Genomic DNA, 22,779 nt, shown 5'->3' with positions numbered 1-22,779 from the left:
TGTCTGAAAGCACTTATTGAGAGGGTGAGTTGTCCAAATTCAGTCTAGTGAGTCAGGTTTTCAAAACTTGTGCTTCCCAGAATTGTCAATGGACAATTTTAAGCATCTAAGGCTTAAAAAGTAATAGGCATTTTAAGGCATCTTCTGAAGATGCTAGGAAAACTTTCCAGTAGAAGTGATGTATAGGGATAAAAGAAGAAACAGAAACCTGTTTTTCTTTCATTAACCTACAGAAATGAAGCATGGAGCTGGTCATCATCACAACAGCTCTTTTGTTTTAATTTCAAAAGTAAGATTTTCAGGCACCAAAATGACAGTGAATATCTACAAGTATAGATCAAAGAATATCTCTTGAGTCTGAAGAAGAGGACACAGATTAATGCAGGGACTTTGCTAGGTCTTGGAATGATCCGGGAACTGAGCAAACTGCCTGTGGGAGGCACGGAGAGCTGGGCAGATCTTCATAGCTCATGATCAGTTTTGCAGGTAAATACTCCTCAACAAAGTTCCTTCTCTGTGCCCTTTAGCACAGTACAGCACAGACATCCCAGGAAGTTTCAGTTCCAGCTCCTACAGAAGCTGGAGTCCTTTCTTTGGGAACACCATTTCCCTAAAGATCTGTCACTGAGAGTGATTTCCCATAGGATTTTAAAACTGATTTTCATAATTCAGTTCCATTAAGCCTCAGGTTGGAAAAACAAAATGTAATAAAGGTGTTGCAGAGCCCAGTGTCCTCCAGATGTTGCAGGTAAAACCCTATAGCACATGGAGCCTTAAAACTAAAAGTCAGAAGCCCACTGTGTGCACTTCTTTTTTTTTTTTTTTTTCTTTTTTCTTTTTTTTTTCTTCTAATAATTAATGATTTAAAGCAATTGCATTATTATTTCAATCACTTTTCACCTATTTCCCTAATGGTTACCACTTGCCTCAACATTTACATTTGTTTTAATATTTTTATTTTTTGCATAATTTCTCACATTATATTTATTTGCACTTGCACTTTTTTAAAAATAAAGCATTCCATGGGGATAAATTTAATAAAAGTTTCTCATTAAAAGTTCTGTAACAGCATGATTCCCAAACCTGAAACCAAAGTCTTTATATTTAACAGTTTTCATGACTCAATAGATTAAGTGTGAAATAGGAAATATAATAACAATAACAACATAGCCATATCCTGCACAGTTGTTTCACTTAAAATTATTCTTGAAAAGTAACATAATTCATAAATAAATCTATTCTCACAGAGTGAAATTTGCTCAAAAGGCCCTCTGAAATAGCCTTGATGTAGTTATTTAATGTGTGCACAGAAAGTTGTATGGGCAAGAGGTGAATCAAAAATTCACTGGTATTAATATTTTGGAAGGCAGGAGAAAAAAAGAAAAAAAAAGGGGCAAAAAAAAACCCCAAAGAGCAAAATCATCAAATTTCTGTTTTGTAAAAGTCTCTAAGATGTCTCTAATCAGCTGCCTCTGCAGTGTTCATTTCAGAAACATTCTTAGCTCAGACCTAACTTCATATGAAGGTTCCTCTGTGGTCAGTGATGAGATCTTGCCCTTGGGAGCTGCAGTTCTGAGCTGCTCTGACTCCTCCTTCAGAGGGACCTGTAGCCTTCTGCTGTGACCAGGGCAGCAAATTCAGCCACCTCAACTAATCCTCTGTGTAGAGAGGAGAAATCCAAACCTAACAAGTCTGAAAGTTTTTCCCTTGAGCGGGAAGTGGAGCCTTGCCTTTTGAACTTTCCAATACTGAACAATGCAGAGAACAAAATATTTCCATGCCAGCAACTTCTTACTCAGTTAAGAGACATTGCCACTGGCTTTAAAGTCCTTCATTGCACAATGGATGCATTGTTGTGCTCCAGGCACTCTGGAAATCATTTGGAGCTATTTTTTTTTCTGGGGTTTTGGGTCAGGGGTGTTATTTTTGGGGTTTGTCCTTTTTTTTCTTGATCAGTTTGTTTTATAAAATACTTCATCATAGCACAACAGAGGCTGTGTAAATAGCAAGGGGGATGTCAAAATCAAAAATTATCACAGCTATGACCAACTCTATCTTTTTAATTAAACAAAGATTGTGATAGTTCCTAAGGCTCTTGGCACATTGCATGTTTCTGGACCATTCTTTATTCAGCAGCTTCTTGTAGAAATCAGTTAGCCCCTGAAAGATACCCTGGAGATGTGCTCCTTTCTATTTATGGTTTGGGGGTTACAAGAGTAAGGATATGAGTTCATTCCATTGCACTAGGATGGCTGGGGAGCTTCACTGCTGTCATTCCATGCCTAATAATTTACACCAGTACTGACTCCATAGTAGCTGTACACAGTCCATCAACAAAGTCTCTTCAGATCATTTACTTTCCCTGTGTCTATTCATTATTGACAGCAGTGGTTTTGCTGCATTAGGCTCTGCAGTTCTGGGATGATTTCTGTAATAATTGCCAGAAAAGTTACAGGATAAAAATCCCCCTGAAATTCAACAGTCAATGCTGTCCAGACTTTGGATGGTAGGTTAGTGCTTCCTCACTGGCCACATGTTCACCTCCATGGCAGTAGTACTAAACTGGAAAATAAAATCTATATTTACCAATAACAGCTAATTTAAGTTTTCCAGATAGTACTGATGGGCTAGGTACAGGCAGACATACAAAAAAAAAAGTTTAAGAGGTTATCATACTAGGTATAAATATTTTATATATATATGTGTGTGTGTGTGTATAAAAAGGTGTAGATTTGTTATGTTTATGTATATATAGCATATATATACATAACTATATATATATATATCTATATATATATAATGTTTTATTTGCTTGCTGGCCGACTGAAGCTATTCAATAACAAGATGTGAAATGTCTAGTCAGAGGCAAGGTCTTGTCACCACTCAGTGTCATGATCTGACATATTGTTTCAGTATTTCAGCTGTTTGGAAGCGAGTCTCTGGAGCCTGGAAGTGGCAGATCGTTGGGAATCACAACAATTGTTTCCTTCGTTTCCAGGACTGAACTGTAGCTCTTTTTGGCTAAATCTTGCCATCTATCATACTGTCTGCTACAGGAAAACATATGTTTTAAGGAGCCAGAAGCATTATCTCCTTCCATGCAAGGCATTTACTAGGTGAAACAATTCATGTCATATCATGAGCCAGCAGTCAGTTGTTGTCTTTATGGGTTTGTGGAATTTCAAGACCTAAATAATCTCATTTTCAGTGGTTTTACTATGTATTTTAAAGAAGCATCAATGAGATATAAACTTAGTGTTTAATAACCCATAAAACATGCCACAGCAAGGTTTTAACTACAAGGATCTGTAAAAAAGGTTTGAAGTACATTGCGATATCCTTTTGGGATGCCAATGCAACTAATGAAAGGTCTAGACAATAAATTGGGCTAATTGCTGAGTTACAAAGGCCTTTCTTTGAATTTTCTTTTCTTTCTTCTTTTTGCATTTCTTAAAACTTTTCCTCCCACCTGGCAATCTTGCTTTGTCATGAATTCCTGTCCTTGATTCTGTAATAGCCCTCATAAAACTTTGCAGCATTGAGCATTTGTTTAATACAGAGGGGGTTTTGCTGTCTATGGCTCAGGCATTTGCTGACTCACTGCAGTACCACTCTTTGTATTCAATTAACTTCAAAACCCAAGAAGCAGCAAAATTACTAACTGATCAGAATTCTTCTGAAATCAGTGTGCATTCTTTCCATCTGACAGCTCTTGTCTGTACTGTATAAAAGAGGGCCACACTCACATAGTCCAAAGACCCCCTAAATCTCTGAGCAGAGCCTTGTTCTTTGCTGTCTCCAGGCAGACTGATGAAATTTGGGTGGAAATGTGACCGGTGTGATCAAGTACCTATCACAAATCAGACAAGTGACTAGTGTGATCAAATAGCTATCACAAGTCATATTGCTTCCTAGGCTTTTAAAATGGCAGGTGGTGTGTAGAAAAGAGTTTATTCCTCTGTTGCCGGTATGTTCTGTTGGTTTGTAGATAGAGGTGGATTGATTTCAGCACCCAAAAAGCTGTTTGGGCAAGTTGCCCTGTTTGTGACACAGACTTCCTACAGCATGTTTATCAGACCTGCCTGGGGTCTCAGACTAACCATGATACATTTATTTGGCACTTAACATCGATGTATTTATTGTCATTATTACTCACCCATAAATTTGGAAACTTAGAGTATGTGTCTGTTCATTGCTTTTTAACTGAAATGTGAAAACACTGTGGGATTTCCCTTTCAGGCCTCTTATTTCAAATGTTTTATTCCACAAACACTAAGAGAAGGGTAGATCATCTCTGATTTAGGTTGACCTGGGCCTCCACTTGTTCTTGCCTTCTGCACACCAATATCAGTAGAGTTACAGTGACATAAACCAGAAGAATACAGTCAAAAATCAGATCCTTCCTACACCAAATCACTTTCCACATCTGTTTCCTATTTGTCTTATAATGACACATGGGATTATTTTGAGAATGTATTCTGCTTTAACTGTCATGCCACTGACTCTGTAGCCTTATCAGATATTAATTGATATTCAGGTTGAGCAATTACCATCTACTAAGGAGAAATGCCAAGAAAATGTAGATTGATAATAACATTTTTCAATAATAGCTTGTAGCATTAGTGCCATCTTCTATTATTGCAGTTGAGGTTTAGCATTCTCATCAATTTACTACTTTTATTTATTGTGCAAGATCTAGATATGGACCCTAAAGTAGAATTCCAGAAATGCTTTTCTGTTTGATTATTTATTCATCTCTGGTTAGAAGGAGCAAAGCCAGAAGACTGGAGAGAAGGAAGGAATGTGTCTGGATTATTAAGAACCAGAAAGAAAGACAACAGGAGAGAGAGAAATGTTAATATTGTGTCAGATATTACAGATACAGGATGACTGTATAAACATTATCAGGCAGGCTACATGTACAAGAACGTGCCTTAGGAGATTTTCTGGGAACAAACTTCACTCAGCTGTGTCCAACCTTTTTTATCTAACAGTGCAGTAAGCCATAGATGGCTATCCTCCTAACAGTTCATTCTCCCTTCATCTTTTTCTTCAGTGAGTGGAAGGAAGTGTGAAATCCATCTCACGTTCTTTTGAAAATGCGTAATAAATACACACAGATACATGCTTGTGTGATGTAATTGAACAAGCCTGTAATAAAATCTGTAGCCTGTGGCTTTACAGAATCATGGATTTGAAATAACACAGTTTGGAAGTGTGTTTGGTCACTAGCCTGGCCTATGCCTGGGTTCAGTATGGATGATCAATACAGGGAAGGCAGGGAGCCAAGGAGGATGCTGCTTCCAAGGTGGAGGTTGATCTCTTCTCTTTGGGGCTCCTTGACTTAATTAGGGTGTCTGCAAATTAACCACAGTGCAAGTGGGAAATGGAAATCCCAGGTTTTGCTGAGGTCTTCACAAGTCTTTTGTGAATGTTGAAGACTTCTATGCACAAAGCATCTATTCTTCTGGTTTTATCCTCAGTGCAAAATGTAAGATAAACCTACTATTCAAATTGATTGGCAGACTTGGTCCCCCTGTTAAAATTAATTAAATGTACTGAAAAGCCCATTGCTTTGGATTTATTTACCTCATTTGAATTAGTGTTGACTGAGGCCCTTTTTAATCTTGGTTTATATTCCCCTATGATTTGCCCTCAGCCTGTATGTTTTAAAAGTGTCATCTTAAGGTGTCGAGTAGCAGTAGTAGTAGTAGTAGTAGTAATAATAAGAAGAAGAAGAAGAAGAAGAAGAAGAAGAAGAAGAAGAAGAAGAATACCTTTCCTGACGCAATTGAAATTGAATTTGAGGATATACTCAGGCTAGGAAAAGCAGAATTTAGCATCATGTTATGTACTAATCTACAGTGGTGGCGCATTTCAGAAAATAATAGTCATTAAAAAATAGATTTTATCTTTTTTTTTAGATAAAAGTTTCAAATTCCTGCTTCTTCAGTTACTGTTTCTCAGATGTATTCTCAGTGAAAGCAAAAATAATTCAAAAAACACATGAAAATTAATATGAAAATTAATTATATGTGAAGTGCAACAGAAGAGACACAAGCTGTTTATGTGTATTTTTGCCTTTGACCAGCATTCAGCACATACTGATTAGGAGATGGGCACTTTTACCAGGTCCTCACCCAGCACAATTTTGACTTCCCTGAAGCCACAAACCCCACTAGGACTCACATACACTTCACTCTTCTTGAACACAGTTCAAATTAATTCTTAGTTTTCTTTAATGAAATAATGTTGCTTTTACCTTCTTTTTTATTTTTTAAAAATTTTTAATTTTTTTTTATTTCACAGGACAACATTTTTAGAATGGAAGAGTCACATTTTGAAAATGGGCGGGGGAAAAGCCCTTATGATCCCAAACTGCTGACAGCTTCACTTTTAGTAGGTAGGTGCCACATAACAAGTTCAATGAGATGTGCATTCACTGTTAATAATTTGCCAGTTTTCTGCTTTTTTTTTTTTCTCCTTGCAGGACCTAAAATAGGCATTTGTTTTATGCAATTTATTTCCAGGTTAAAGCAATTCTGGTTTACTTTTAATACAGTTGACCCAAATGTCCTGAGGTGTAAACCAAAATTCAGGTGTCACAAGAGCTGCTTTATACCCCAGTGGTACCTTGATTCTGCTGAGTGTTTTTCCTTCTCATGTCTTGGTGGAGGCATTTTAATCACCCAGTTCACAGGCTGGCCACACTGTTGGTCACACAAGCACAGCTGAGAGCTAAGTGAGAGCAGGAATAAATAATTCCATACATCAGATTTTCTGCCAAGGAATGTCTGTCACCCAGCTTTACCTTGCATGGAAGCTGGAGATCAATGAACAGCCCCTGGTCTAGGCCCTAAGGTGATGTTTCAGCTGAAGAGATTCTGCTGACAGTAAATAAAGTTAAATTCCTGGCCAGATCAAAAAGAAATAAATTAAGTGTTTCTGAATTGGTAATACTTCATTTCATGGAATATGTAAATACGGAGCAACTGGACTGTGTCAATCTAATTGAATGAATGCAATTGATTTAATTTATCTAATTGATTAAACTGATCTAATTAAATTAAATATGTTCATTGTTATTACTTCACCTTCACGAAAAAGGCAAAAGGATGTTTTATGAGACTAAATTAGGATGAAACAGATTCTTCTTTCCCTACACCTCTGCCTAGGTGTAGCCACCTTATCTTTAACATCTTTACATGTAACTTTCTGGCACTTTATTACAACTTTAAATCCAACAATAGTTTGAGAAAATTGGAGATTCTCATTTCTCAGAAGTCTTCAGAAAATGACACATAATGAGATACATTGGTTTATTCAGACCTTTGTCCATATTGTTACCCTTGGGCCTTGCTTACTGTCTGCCCTTATTCTATTTACTTTGCATTTAAAAATTAAGCTATTCAAAATAGACGGCAACAAAAATTTAGTCCTAAGTGTGCCTCATTTCCTGATCTTAAAAGCCCATAATGATCTCAGGTGATGAGCTAACCTGGGGACACATGCTTTTTAACAGGAAAAACAGGAAAGACATCCACATCTTGCTCCAACTTGTACCCTGTACAAACAGAAACAAAAAAGTGTGTGTAAAAGGCCAGTGTATAAATTGGTGCCTGGAGCAACTTGAATTTGTGACAGAGCTACTCTCAAGTGAATAGCTTTACTATTTACTTTAATATACAACAAAGAAGAGAATGATGACAAGCCAGTATTACATGGTATAACCGGTATGCAACTGCACAAAGTCAACAGCATCTAGCTTTTCACATTCCTTTTTTTTTTTTTCACTCAGTCCGTCACAAATATGATTATCTTACTTCCCTTGGCTTAGATTTCATGTCTTTAATACATCTTTGCTTTCTTGAGCCCCCTTCCCGTCACTATAATTTTCACTCCATGTATATTTTCTTCTAATAAAGAATAGACTGAGCATGATCATTTGTTTTCAATCAGGCCTCAGTTAGAGCCACTGGGTGTAATAGCACAATAGAAAATGGTGCAAATTGAGCATTCAAAGCCAATGAAAAATTTCTGCTTCAGTCACACAAAACTCAAGGTGAAGCTGAAATTACCATTCCTGCATCCTGAACACAAGCAGCCTTCTTTCTCTGTCTCCTTATATTTGCCTCACAGCCACACTGCATTACTGGTTATGATGTTGCATTTACTGCAACCCTTTTCTGCGGAGTGTGTATTGGAGAGGGTGTTTGCCAAATTCACCACTGGTTCTTTGCCTAAAAGTAACTCCTCTTTGCCAAAAAACACCTTGTTTTTATGGTAAATTGATGACCCAAGGCAAAATGATTTCCACCCCCAAAACAGTTGAGAATCGGGGGATGAACTGGCCAAGCAATGACTGGAGATGGAGAGGTTTGGTCCAGCTGCTGTCCAAAGCATGGAATCACAGGAGGGAAGCAGTGAGTGAGGCCATGAAGGCCAGGGAGCCTCTCAAACACAAAGATGTCACAACAGGGACATGGATACACTGCTGCTTCTCTTCTCCTGGGCTGAGCTGTAACTCAGCTGCTCCTGGCCCTTCACGTGACAGAATATTGTCCTCTTTAGTGAACATGGTTTATCTAAGATTTAAGAGGGCAGCTATGTAAAAGAATTCCCCAGCATTCATTAAAATGCAATGTTGTAATTAGTAATTGAAAGTAACTATCAGAAAAGTAAAAAAAAGGCTGAGAAGAGTAATTTAGATGGTTACTGAGAGGAAGGAAGGAAGCATTATCTCTCTTCTTCATCAGAAACACTAAACAGATATTTTGCAAAGTGTGGAAGGACAATGTTTTTGCCACCATAACTAGAAACTAAATTTTAGGTAAGTGAAATGCAGGAATTTGGGCAAAACATGAATGTTAATTTGCAAAAAAAGTAACTTCAGGTCTTAAATAGCCATTAGTACCCAGGAGGCCCATTCTGTATTTCACCTGAAACAAGCTCTTACCAGTGTAAAGAGGATCTTCAGTTTTCCCTCTCTCCTAAAAAAATCAATATTATTTGAAAAAAAAAAAAAGCCACACTAAAGCAAAATGAAAATAAACAGTTCATCATTATTAAATTGTTCCAATATTTTTCCAGTATACATTCCTTGTTCCATCCACCTGCAAACATTTTTCATTATTTTTTTAACAGTTGTTCATTAAAGTTGGTTATTGCTACCCTACTCTAAAGTAAATGCCAGCTGGGAACATGATACAAGTGGTTCCTAGTAATGTAAGACACTGTGCAGCCATTCCCATCTATGTGCTGCTAACTAAACACTCTCCATTTGAGTGGGCTAATGCATGAAATGTAGGGACCAAGAAATCCCTGGGCACCTCTCACGAGTATTCCAGTGGGGGAGGAAAATGAGAAGCAGCATGATTTCCAAGGAATATAATCACAGGAGAAAATATCACTGAATATGTTAGACTAAAGGAATTGTATTGGGACAGTTGGAAAAAAAAACAAAACCAACCCTTCAGAGAAGGAGGCAGCATTGTCCCAACTGTTTGTTGAGGGAAATGACCATTTGGGATTTTCAAAAGCTTTGGTTGTCCAGAATTCTCAAAGCTTTTTATGCTCCTGTGTCTCACTGATTTTTTTTCTTTTCTTTTAAAATTCACAATTCCTTTTAGATTTTAACAATTATTTAATCTTTCATTTTTAAAAAAACAGTTTAGGTGCCATAATGCTCCCAAATATTTAATTATATGATCTGAAAGACAGTAGCATTTCAGTAGTTAGGAACTTAGTACTCTATTTCTTAGAAATTAGCTAGTTAAGTACATATGAGCTTCAAGATTTTAAAATGACTGTACTTTCTAGGAAGTTTTAGTTACTGACCTCAAAAGAAGTGAAGTCAAACCACCTCTATGTCTGAAAATCTTAAATTTAGTGAATAAACCCTTTAACCAAGGATAGATTTCATTTTTGAACCCTTTTACCATTGAGAGCAATTGTGACATTCAGGCTTGGTTTTGCCTATATTCCTCATTCATTCAACTTCCTTACTACTTTGAAAAGAAAGTTTACAGTTTTTTACTCTCCACAAATTATTTTCTTTCAGAATGCAATCTTACTTAAAAGCTGAATAGAAACAATTTATCAAATAGATGCACTTTGCATAGCTTTCAACATCTTTGTATCTCATGACCTTGGGGAGTTACTCAGAGTTCTGTGCTGTTTATGTAAAGGGTTCCTCCCCTCCAAAAATCAGCATTACTGTGGACTTTAATTGTTGCCTCTTTATTCAGTAAAGTCAATATATGTATCTCTGTTTGCATTTGTGTGTCAGCATGCTGCTCCTTTACAATAAGTGGTTTTGGTCCAAAACATATTTTTTACCAATGCAAACAACTGAAGGCCATCCTTTAGTTCTGGACAATGGTTCCTTTGTGCTGCTGGGCTTGAAATACAAATTGACTAATTTTTTATTTTTCTTTTTTTTTTTTCTCCCTTATTCTTTCCCTTTGATAAATGTTTAACAGTTTTCAAACTATTAATTTCCACTTTCTTCTTAAAGTTTATAAAACTTCTTTTTAAACTGCTAACAGTAGAAGTAACACAGTGAAGACTATCTGTGACATTAAAGAATCATTTTCCAGACTAGCAATGAGTAAATTTCAGTCCAAAAGAAAGTATGTACAGGGAAATAAAGATGAATGTACTTCTATCTAGACAGGAGGCAGAATCCTCATATAGCTTTTGCATAGCAAAACTCAAAGGATGTGCACATCTGGGACATGACTTGAGGCTCACCCTGAATTTTGCAAAAATTATCTAAAGCCTTACAAAAATAAATGGTATTCCTTGGTATTTCTGTCTGGAAGAAGTCAAAATCCCCTTTTTGCATGACTACAGCAGATCAGTTCAAACTGCAGGCAGTGGTTTAGGTATACTGAAACTTGGAGGGGCTGTAGTAGGGATGATAGAAAGGTCAGACAGTTTTCTACAGACCCTTCCTCATTTGAAACATGCTGAAGCCAGTTATTGGCAAAACTTTTATCTTGTCACCATTGAAGAAGAAGTATCAGCCACAAGAGCCTTGTAGTGTCCTCTTGGGTTGAGCTGAGTCCAGCCTGGAAAATATGGACTTTAATTGTTGCCTCTTTATTCAGTTCATTTCCAGTGGTTTTTATATATCAAGTTAGAAACTGAGGTGTCAAAACGACCTTACAATTCTAAATATTTCAAATATATAATTTTCATTAGTTTTCAAATCGCATTTGGTTAAATTTTAGCAATATAGTATTAAATATAGATTTTTTTCTTGACTGATTGACCTTTAGATCTGTTGATAACTAAGAAGAAAAATAGCCCTTGTTGGTTTTTCCTTTCCTCTTTGATTTCTATTGATTTATCAGAACTCACTAGGGATTGAAAGACAAGAAAATGAAGATAAGGTTAAAGAAAGGTTAAGCATAGCATCAAAGCCCTTTTCACAGGCAAAAAGGTTTTATGATCTTTAAAATCTCAGCTGCATACTCTGTACATAATAATAACTATAATTAAGTGATTGTCTCCCCTTCAAAAAAAGTTGAAAATGACACAGAAGAATGGTAAATCGTTAATTAATGATATGCTGCTCTGTTTCCCTTCTGATTACACCTCCTGCTGGGCATGACTGGTCTATTTGCTTCTAATCTCTGCTGTGAATTCATTCAATTCCACGCCTTTCCGCTATCATGTTTTCACTCTTCCTGACTTTCACAGCTACCATATGGTTACAGAGCCACTCTAGGTTCAGTTGGTGATTTCATGGTGTCAGTGTTCAGGGGAAAAGATGACAGTGATATCCAGTAGGCATGCTTGGATCTGGTTGTCCTGCCATGGAAATACCTAAAATTGCCATGAAAATGACAAACTTGTTCCTAAAAGGGTGTTTTAAAATGAGGATATGGTAGAGTTCATCATGACCATGAAAAATGTATTACCTTAGCTAAAGAAAGAGTTATTTTATCCTCAAACTTGTCTTTTTCACAAGGGACCCGTGTAATATGGGTAGTTTGAAAGTAGTAGCTGGAAGGAATAATGCTTTTCAATTCCATTTTAACAGGATAAGGTAGGTTATCTCATTTCACATACAGATGTAGAACACAGTCCTAAAAATGCATTTTTAGCATTTTTGATTCGGAGTGATTTCATGGACAAGCTGTAAATTAATGTCAGAAAGATATGTGTAGTACTTTGATCCCTGGTTCTTTTCTGTGGCTCTTGTTACAATGTCATTATTATTATTACACTCTCTTCCAGCTGGCAGGTATTTAACTTGACCTGCTCCTTAGAATTTAGACAGTCTCTCTCTCTCTCTCGCCACCCCCTCTGTCTCCTCTGTGGCACTTCTAGCTGGCTGAGAAGGGACACACTGGGATGAGTTTCATCTCCAGCTAGGCTGTGTGTGTGCCATTTATGGGCTGAAGTATCACAGGTCAATTTTCAGTTCAGTTGTTCACTGTGAAATGCATGGGGGTCAAGGTAGCAGGGAATGACCTCATTTATTTTCTCCCTCAGCTGTTGCCCTTTGCCAGTACCAGTTACAAAGGTGGGCAAAGGAGAAAGGCATGTTCTGTCTTTCCTGTAAAATATGCTGTTTTCTGATCATCTGCTCAGAAAAAAAGAGTAAAACCAAACCATAATAAAATGGCAACAAAAACAACAACAAAAAAACCAAACACCAAAAGCAACAAATCCCAAAACTAAAACCCAAAACAAAACAAAAAAAGCCCCTTAAACGAACCAAAGTAAAAATCACATAATTTCTATAGGAAAAATTGAAGTGCCTAAGGACTTTCTGAAGCAAAAGTGACTGAGCTGGACTCTTCAGTTCCCAGAGTCACATAAACCCAGTAGGTTGGAAGGTCTCCAAACCAAACTCCTGTTCTAAACAGGGCAATTTCACAGTTAGGTGGGTTTTCTGAGGCTGCATACTCCTGCCTGCCAGGGTAGGTGCACTGGCTGTCACTGTTCCAGCCTAAGAATTCAGACACATTTTTGCAAAGCACACCAGCAGTCTGCAGATACAGCTCATTTGCAAGAGGTTACAATTAAGCTCTGCAGTGAGAAATTGGGTCTAATCTCTATTTTCAATGACAATACGTTGCATATGGCTTGTTGTTTTGTAATTTACTCATTATCCCTATTAGTGAAATATGAACATATGACAGCTTTCTCTGACTTGCCATGACTGGAAAATTGGGGAATATTGCTTACAATTATGTCCTCCTGCAGATGGAGAACTGTACTCTGGCACAGCAGCAGACTTCATGGGCAGGGACTTTGCCATTTTCCGAACTCTGGGGCATCACCATCCCATCAGAACAGAGCAGCACGACTCCCGGTGGCTAAATGGTATGTAAAATGCACATTTCTCTGGTTACACTCATCCAGCCATTAAAGACTAGCACACAGCTCTGTTCCAGCAACATCTGTGACATATACACTCCTCTTTTATTTGGGGCAGAATTCTGCCTTAAACCAGTTAAACTAATCAAAAGTGATTTATAAAGAAGCATTTTTGGTTTAATTACACTAAGATTTGTGGAGTGTGATTAAATTTAAAACATACACAGACAGTATGAGCAGCATAGTCATGCAAGTTGGACAGAAGCTCAAGGCTTGAGGCATTCAGCCACACATGAACACAAAGTAGCTCCAGAGCCTTGGGCAGGACTGTGTTTTGTACAAGGTTTAATTTTTGCTGGATTGAAGGGGACACTGGCCACATACAGCCAAAAGTCAACCAGCAGAACTTCGTGAGCAAGCCAGAGTTGTCAGGAGTTTGCAAAAAGAGAAGGGGGTCCTGGGGATTCCAAGTGATTTGGTTTCAAAATATCCAATAGTTTAGCAAGGCACAATAGCTTGCATTACTGTATGGATATTAGCAATCAAGCCTGTGGTTGTTTATTTGCATGTCTGAGGAGGGAAAGATAGTTTCAGAGGAAATTTGATTTTGCCTTCATGTACCAATATACTTTAGAATACATCTGAGTACTCTATCCAAGTTCTACTGAAGTCAAATTTACAATAGCTCAAATGGAATTACACTTGGATTTAGCTATACAAGGATATGAGCATTTTGGAAATGAGAATTCATTGTCTGAAAAAGCTGACATTTGAATTAAGTAATACTAACTGTAGTTGCTGAGTTAATTTAAATTTTAATTTTTTAAGTGTTAACTAGCTCTACTTTGGCTGTACATACTGCTTGCACCTGCACTCCTGTTTTTGAATACACAAAATATTTTATTCTTAGACATTTTTTGCTCCTAGCCGTATTATTTATGTCTCTGCTGAGGTTCAGGCTTTCTTATGTGGTTTTACAATTTAGTGCAAACTGTTCACACAAATTTTAATGTGTAAGAGCAGAGTATGTTTTAAAACACAGTTTGTTATTAGTTAGTGAAGATCTTTTAGTATCAAACTGGATATCACATCAGCTGTATATACAATCCATAACAACATCAGCCCCTGACTCATAATTAAAACCACAAAATGTTCTTGCAAGTTGGATTAACTCTATATATAATATACATTGGATACACATATCATATAAGTGTGTATATAACAAGTATGGAGCTGTATTTTAATATGAAAAGTTTATGAATCTGATGCATATCCTGTTAAATTTAGTTTTGCTGCAATTAATGTGGACAACTATCTATCTGGAGAACAGATTCAAGTCTACAGCATTTCAGTTCTACAATCTGTGTTTATCCAGTAACATAAAAATTGTATTCATTGGGTCATTTTATTGTGACAGTAAACAAGATTTCTGGTCTTCAGGAAGCAGTAAAGTACAAGGGTTATAGACATACCCATCTATCTTGATACCTGGTAGAGCAATAATGTGTTAAAGATGACCAACGTCAACTTCAGTTATGATAGTCATGATGACATTTTAAACCCAGTCATGCAAGCAAAATCTGCTTTTGTGCAGTAGATTTGCACAATGACAGCTGAATCAGGAGGATTTATGCAGTGGGAAAATGCAGCCATTGTCCACAGGCCCTGTACTTCCCCGCTGAAGTCGTGTCATTCCGTCGTGGATTCGGTTATCAGGCTTTCAGCACTCCATGTGAGAACTGCTTTTCCCAAATTAGCACTGAGGTTACATCTGACAGTGCAGAAACCACAACTGCTCTGTGCTCAAGGTGGGGAGCTGATGAACCTCAAGCTTTCTTGAATTTAAGTATTTTACAAAATAAGCATAAAAGTAGAAAGCATTTTTTGTGTTCCAGGGTGAAAGTGATTTCCAACTCTTAAATAAAGTTATTGCACTATATTCCTGTATGGAAAGTTTCAAACTTAATTTAAAACAAGATAAGAATTAAATTGAAACCTTTAGAAATTATTCTCATAACTGTCCATAATTTAATAGAGAATGATCCTTAAGTACATTTTTAAAATCTCTCTCTCCACTGCAACTTAATACATTTACCTTCCTAATATGGAAAGATTGGCCTAAAATTGGCACTACAACATTCCTATTAGAGGCTCTGAGGCTTTACTGTTAATTTCCCAGTGATAAGATCCTGGCAGCCTTTCCACACAGCTCTCCTAATTTCAGCATCTAACATGGAAATCCAAAAATGATAATAGTTTGGGTTCGAAACTCTGCAGGCATGCCAGTCCTTTGATAATTGTTTTTAATTTGTATTTTTTCTTTTTAAAATATAATTACAAAAGAAACTCTGTGTTTGCACATTATTAAAGTGGATATACTTTTAATGAAACAAGCTCTCATTGAAGATTGAGGTGTTCACTGCTTTCTTAAAGATCTATACAAACTCTTTTTGAGCCTTAAGTTTGCAGACCTTTATTAGTTTTTAGTAAAGACATGGATTTCTGTGTAGTGATGAGTTTGCTTTCCTAGCTGCTTTTTACAGAGTGCTTAGCTTCAGGTAAAAAAGGAGTATTCTAAGGGGCATATACTGAAAGCTGCAAGAGTTCTGATCAAATTTAGAGACAAATTCTCATCTCTGTAGAGTTTAATAGTTAGGTGGTGAGACATCCAGCTCTAAGTCCTTGCTAGTATTTACTACAGTCAGAGCAGGAGCTAAACTGCTTTTTCCATACTGAGGCTAAGGTCAGAGCTGACAGGGTGCAGAAAACACAGCTGATTGGTACCAAAAATGGAGAGGAGAAGGCAGTTGCACGTGAAGGGCTTGTGAACTTTTCCCAGAAATTGTCTTGCCCTGAACTGGCATAAAAGTAGAACAACATTACAGAGAGTGATTAGGTTTTTGGGATTTAAGCAGGAATACAGAGTTACTACAGACATCACACAGTCACATGCTGGAGATGCTCAACCTTGTTACAGAAATTGTATGTTTTGGGGAAGAGAACTGTGCCCAGCCCAAGGGAAGGTGCTGACCAGCAGCTCTTAAAGACTTCTTAAGTCTCTTAGAGATATTAAATACTCACAGGCTTCTAAAGCTTTCATTTTGTATAAATAATTAAACAGTCACCAAGCCAAATAAAACAAGGGAGACTGATTCTATAGCCATGTAGTCAGGGCATTCATCTAGAAGCTAGGGAACTATACATCAGTCACTGTAGCAGTGTATATTTAATTATTGATACAGAGTTGGCCAGATGTGACAAGGAAGCATTTGCAAATACACAGTAAAAAAGCTGTGCTCAGGGAAGTCATCTTGGACATGAAAAACTGCAGTTCAGTGCCCCAGACTGAATCATGAGCTTTGTTATAAGCCATGTTTATGCACGCTTGAACATTACTGGCTCCTCTGGTACGTGCATGGAGTTTTCTCTGCACAAAAGAAGCTTTGGCAATCTTAACCAGTCCCAGTGAGAGTCAAGAATTGTTTTGAAACTCTCAGAAAAAAATATTCTGAAGTTGAAAAAAATCTTCTGTACAGCTTTACTATAAGGAACAACGGCCTTGATGTTACTCATAAACCTTACAAAGTCTTGCTTATTGGCAAGTACACGATTCCCTTTAAATGTGCCATTGCATCTCATAGTTCAGAGGCATAAAGTTACTTTGAAGAAGCATGGATCACATCCTGCTTCCATGAACTGCTGCAGAAGTGAAAAAGAAAGATGAGTAGAGGCCTGTGCAGGTGGGAGCAGCTTCCCCTGGTGACAGGGAGTTCCCTGCTGCTCGGCAGGCAGCGTTTGCTGTACACCATCCCCACGCCTTCCTGCAAAGGCTGAGGGCATGGCTGCAGGCAAGAAGGCAGAACTGGCAGTGCAGTCTACCAGAGCAAATGCTGAGCAATGCAAAGGCAATGCACCCAAGGCAGTTTTCAAGCTGAAGATTAGAGGAGTGGAAGGAGAGAGCTTAAAGCCGCTCTCATCTTCTCTGACTTGAGCACACGGGATCTGGCCTTAAATTGTTAACGTTTTGTAAAATGAATAACCATAAACATTTATTTTAAAAGCAAAGCAGGATTGGGCTGAGCAAAATCTGAAAGGAAATGAAATCACAAAAGCTGCATTAGGATAGTATTATGAATCTGGTTTGCACCCCAGAAATACTGGCCTCACTCACCCTCTTTACTAGACCCGGGGTTAAGAGAGATTGTCAGTCTGGATTTCCAGACTTGGCTTGGAATTTCCTTGCTTTTTATGGGTTTAAACCACTCTATGATATTATTTTAGCATACTTTCCATGGCTTAATTTTTAGAGTGGAGTAGTAACTGTGCTTAGTTCCCTGAGGTTATTGTCCTTGGTAATCTTTACAGTTACATAAACAGCTGAGAGTTATAGAAGCTGAGTGACTGTTCAATAAAAAAGAAAATGCCCTCTTAAATTTAACAGGGTCCAAGGCAGGAAACACAGGCTTGATACTCTCCTGGCATTCAAACAGACCTGTAGACATCACTTTGTGTAGTTTCCACTTCAGACACTTTGTTCTGCCCAGCATCGGCATTACATATATGTGATCTTGAGTATATATGTATTGCATAGCAGACTAATGTATGGCAACAGAAAGAAAAGATTGCAGATAGTTTACAGGATTTTTACTTCTCTAATAAAATGCATTGAATGTGACAAAATGTTAGAAATTAATTACTCTTGCTGAGACTTGAGTGTGTACATGTTATGATCCTTGAACCTATAATTAGTCTTTGGTTAACCACCCCAAACCCTTTTCCTAGCTATACATAAGCACTGATGGCCCCCTCTGCTGTGCCACTCCCTTGTTCCTAAATGCCTTTCTAGCTTCCCTTTTTCCAGCTCATCTCCTACACATTCTCAATCCAGATATACAGCATGCAGTAAATACAGGTATCAGCTGTGGAAACAGGGCCACAGAACCAAACATCCTGGTACCTGGGGTTATGAAACAACATGCGTTCTTTCATAAAATACATCTAAGATATTACTGAAGGAAGAAGGTGAGGGATGCTACAAATAGAGTAAATCTCCATCAAGAGAAGAGCTTTTTAAACAAAGGACATTAAAAAAACCCAACAACTGTGAACTGCATATGAATTTATTCAGTCTTCAAATTAGAAATCTTAAACTATGATGGAAATGAAATTAGAAAAAACTGTCCAATAGAAGTAGTCAGTGAAGCAGCCTAGCTGGTTTTCAGGGGAACTCAGGGAACGTTTTATGTGTTGTTATATAGCACTCTTGCCTGACATCCCAGGAGACTAAGAAGCCTCTTCCAGGTCTGCATTACCCATGAATTTACAAGGACATATTTCAACAACCTTATGAGTGAAAACACTGTGGAAATTTTTTTGTGTCATTTTTTTTTTGTTGTTCTTTTGCTGTTAATTTTCCTGTGAAAGGATCTCTTGCATTTAAAATAGGGATTTCTATATTTGAGCAGCTGACACGTCCTGTCATGCAGGCTGTAGTGTGGACTGAGTTCCACACTTTCCCACCGCGGCTTACAGAAGCACGAGCAACTCCAACCCTTGTGGCACAAAACATGTCCAGATATGCAAGTCTCATTTCTCACTCAATAAGTCCTCCCACCCCCCATTCCCACTATCTTCATTGCTAAGAATAGTAATAAATAATTTCACAGTGATAAATTCCATGTGTGACAAATGCTAATGTCACCTAACACAGTGCTAGGAAGTGCTCAGAAACTATGGTGACGGTGGCATAATACTGTGAACAGAATGGCACACAAACTCAATTTACAAGGTTTGTTTTTTTTTTTTTCTCCTTAAGTCTGTAGATCCATATTTGAGAGATTGAGTATGAATTTTAAGTTGTTTTTCTCATTGCAATCTAACAAGCTTTATCTATATACATATTTTGTTACAACCAATTCTTTTTTTCTTGGAAGACATGTAGAATTTCTGAAATCAGAAAATAAAGGGCTCTTTCTTATTGTTATTACTTGACATTTATCCTGTCCCTAATCTGAAATGGTTACAGGTCAGGAAGACAAAGGCCCTGCTGAACACTTGACAAGAAGATACTCATGTATTTGAACCAGTTGATTCAGTTGAACCTGTCTGAAAACTGTTCTCTGTATCTTTATACAAAGTAAGAGAAGCATTTGGTTCAGAAATCAAAGACCAAGTAGCAATTAGAATGTGCTTAACAGTTTCTCTGGATATGAGAAAGGTCATGAAGATGGTAGGTGGAGACAACCAGAAAAAATAAAATCTTCCCATCAAGTGGCCTAAATGAAATTATTTGAAATCATTCTAGGAAACAGATCTTCTTTCTCATTCTCTATCCCTCCCATGCCCCCTAGGATTAGGTCATTTTCTTCATTAAATATCCGTGCTGTGGATGCTATTTTGTTCTGTTTAGGTTAAAAAGATGGTAAAAGTAGCCAAAGGACAAGTTCTGAGATTGGAGTGGAAAAAGTGGATAGGAAAGATGAAGCAGCAGAGAACATTCTCCTGGTCTGACTGTACATTTTGAAGGCTTCCTGACACTACAGAGAACATGACCAGGAGCAGGAGGACTTGCATCAGTAAACACATTGGTCTGAGCTATAGCCACAGTATGCTCCAGGAAGTTAGGATACAAGTTAGTCCAGGAACCTGAGTTAGGACATGTGTATATTACATGGTTAACCATGGCCTCATTTATGGGTTTTAACTTGGTCAACCTTACTATCCACACCAAAAAATGTAATAGTTGGGAGTGTAGATTAGAAGCCATGCTTGGCTGCAATTCATTCATTCTGTGACTCTCTTTATAGTGCATATAAGATCAAAAATAATGGTAGAGTTTAGAGTTCTTTGTTCACTGTTTCCACTGGAGACCAGAGAAGTTTCTCTGCTGCATAAAGTAAAATTTTAGGAGAGAAGTTCATAGTTCTCAAAACAATCAGTGTGGGATATGACCCCAGTCCCAATCAGATCACCGCAGCATAATCTTTCTAAAAAGAGACTTGCCAGTGAGGGACAGTTTGAGATCTGCACTCACTCCTGTGCACTGAATTGGTCTATTGGTGATGTGCCTTAAAGTTGTTAAATTTTAAGGTTTTTATTTCAATTGTGAATTGAAAGGTCAACATATCAACACATATCAACAATATAACAAGCCAGTAAATCCTGATGAGTCTTGTGCTGGGGTGAGATCTGAGAGTGCCCCCATTCCCATCACCTTCTCTGGAAGGCATTGGATGAAAGAGACAGAACAAGCTCTGGGGAGATTCTGGATGTGGATAAATCAATGTACCTCTGTACTGGGTAAAACTGGAAATCTCATTGAGGTGTTCAGATTCAAATCTGATGATGTGGGTGAGTTGATTTCTATAGTCATCCTTTAGAAAAATAAATCCAAGTCCTCTCTGCTTCTTTCAGCAGCAGGAGCTGCTGTGTAAAATTCCATCTGCATGCGCACACTCCAGGAGTACATTTAGTTGGAGGGGTAAGGCTCTGTGCCCTTCTCACATTGATAAAAAACACCTCCAATTTTCCAATTATCAATAGGCCCAGTGATATTCTATCTCCTCTAAAAAGCGTTTTTTCTTTTCTTTTTTTTTTTTACCCTAGGATGGAATATTTTTTCTATTGATTTATTTCAATGGATAACTTACAGAGTTGGCAGTGGATGGCTTTGTAAAGTCTGCCCACTTAAGGTGACAAATTTAGTCTATTATTCATCAGTGGCAATAACCTCGACTAGAAAGTTTTGTGTACTACTTTTAGTTAATGTTTGATTAAAAAGATAATATCTATCTATCTATCTATCTATCTATCTATCTATCTATCTATCTATCTATCTATCTATCTATCTAATCTATCTGTTACCCACATGCATCACTTTATAGAAGGACTCTCCCTTTTCCCTGGAGATAAATCTCAGTAGGGAAAAAAGAGTAATTTGTCCAGAAAAGGTGTAGTGTTCGGGTTCTAAATTTGCATTTTGCTTTGCTTTTGGTACAGAACCCACTTTAAATTACACAACACCAGTTTCTTTGTAATTATCATTTTTGCAGAGATCCAAATCAGCTTAAGCAAAAGGAAAGTTCAGATTAGGTGGCCAGATTCCAAAGACAAGCCTCTGTGTTATAGACCTTGCAAATTCAAGTAGGTTTCCCATGATCTCTGTGAAAGCTCATCACAGCTCTGATGCTTGAAAACCAGTGACTTTTAACTACCAAATTGTGCCTCCTTTCTTGCTCACAAAAGTCACTAACCAGTTTTTCAGACAAGTTAAGCAGAAATCTGTTTGTAGGAGTCACACAGCAGAATACTAATTGATTTAAACAAAGGAGGAGTGGGTCTGTTACAGCCCCCTTTATTGGGATATGACATACATCCGAATTTTCCTTTTGCATTCTTGTGTTGTTTTGTGTTTTTTTCCTTCTGCTCTAGCCATCAATTTAATGAGTGTTGACCCTGTCAATACCAATTTCCTCTTCTCAGGCCACCACGTTCAGAGTTTGGTGGGCATTCAATAGAGATTTACTGTTGACTGGGTAATTTGAGTTCATGTGTGTGGTGAAAAATTAGTGAGGAGAATTACCCAGAAAAGTGGATGCCATGACAATGCATGTCACCATGGTGTGACCAGCTCTGCTGACATAGGTTTCAAAAGCTCTCCCCCTGTGAAAATGGGGCCTGTTTGCAAATTAATTAGTTTCTGGCAGCAGCTTGATTGTTGACCCAAAGTTTGTAGAGTGGAAAAACAATCAGATTAGTGTGTTCAATATAAAGGCCCAGCGCGGCGCTCGAGTGCAGTTTGCCAAACTGTTGAAGCCGTGAATAGAGTGAAACAAATTCTTCTTTGAGAAGCCAAGGCAAAGGTTAAGTGTGATGTGACTGGAGCACGCTGGCCATGGGGTGGTGGGGAGAGAATTAAAGGTTTCAGCCACACAAAAATAGAGAGTGCTGAGCAAGTTGCATTGAATTTAATGAAATTCACAGCTTCAGACGCAAAAGTGTTTGGCAATGTTTTAGTCTGTGTTAAAAGGAGAAATAAGATGGCTTTGTTTTAAGAAGTTTTCTTTGTACATCCATGTGGGACACCAGGGACTGAGCCTCTAAAGTGTATTAGAGAGACTTCCTGAGCCTGCACGCTGTTTCTAAGCACCTGCAGACTGAGGTTTGTACCAGTACCTCCCACTCCCCACCACACACTAACTCCCTTTATTGCTAATGATTCAATCCAAGCTTCCCATTCATCACCTCAAACATTTGGACAGGGTCCTTCTTTTAAGTAGTGCTTGTGCAGGGGCTCATGGACAAATATATCAGAAATCCATGCTTATGAATAAATGACTGGTTAAACCTTATTATCGAGGTAGTGAGTCAAAAGATAGATACTAAAAAATACAACAGACCAGATCTGTAGTTGGTAATACATGACAATGACCTCTATGCAGCCAA

The 22,779-nt window shown here is 37.7% G+C and overlaps 1 protein-coding gene across 1 annotated transcript in view; it reads left to right on the top strand.

Annotated features, from left to right (window-relative positions):
* SEMA3A (semaphorin 3A) overlaps positions 1 to 22,779 on the top strand; it is a 164,535-nt gene that overhangs the window by 90,594 nt on the left and 51,162 nt on the right. Inside the window, exons 5-6 of the mRNA XM_066550951.1 lie at positions 6,310 to 6,403; positions 13,222 to 13,341. Coding sequence (XP_066407048.1) covers positions 6,310 to 6,403; positions 13,222 to 13,341 — 214 coding nt within the window. The remainder of the gene's footprint in view (positions 1 to 6,309; positions 6,404 to 13,221; positions 13,342 to 22,779) is intronic.

Source organism: Molothrus aeneus, chromosome 5 (assembly GCF_037042795.1).
Source record: "Molothrus aeneus isolate 106 chromosome 5, BPBGC_Maene_1.0, whole genome shotgun sequence".
In the NCBI taxonomy this organism is placed as follows: domain Eukaryota; kingdom Metazoa; phylum Chordata; class Aves; order Passeriformes; family Icteridae; genus Molothrus; species Molothrus aeneus.
Note: the sequence above shows the minus strand (reverse complement) of the source record. Positions and strands in the feature narration are given on the sequence as shown.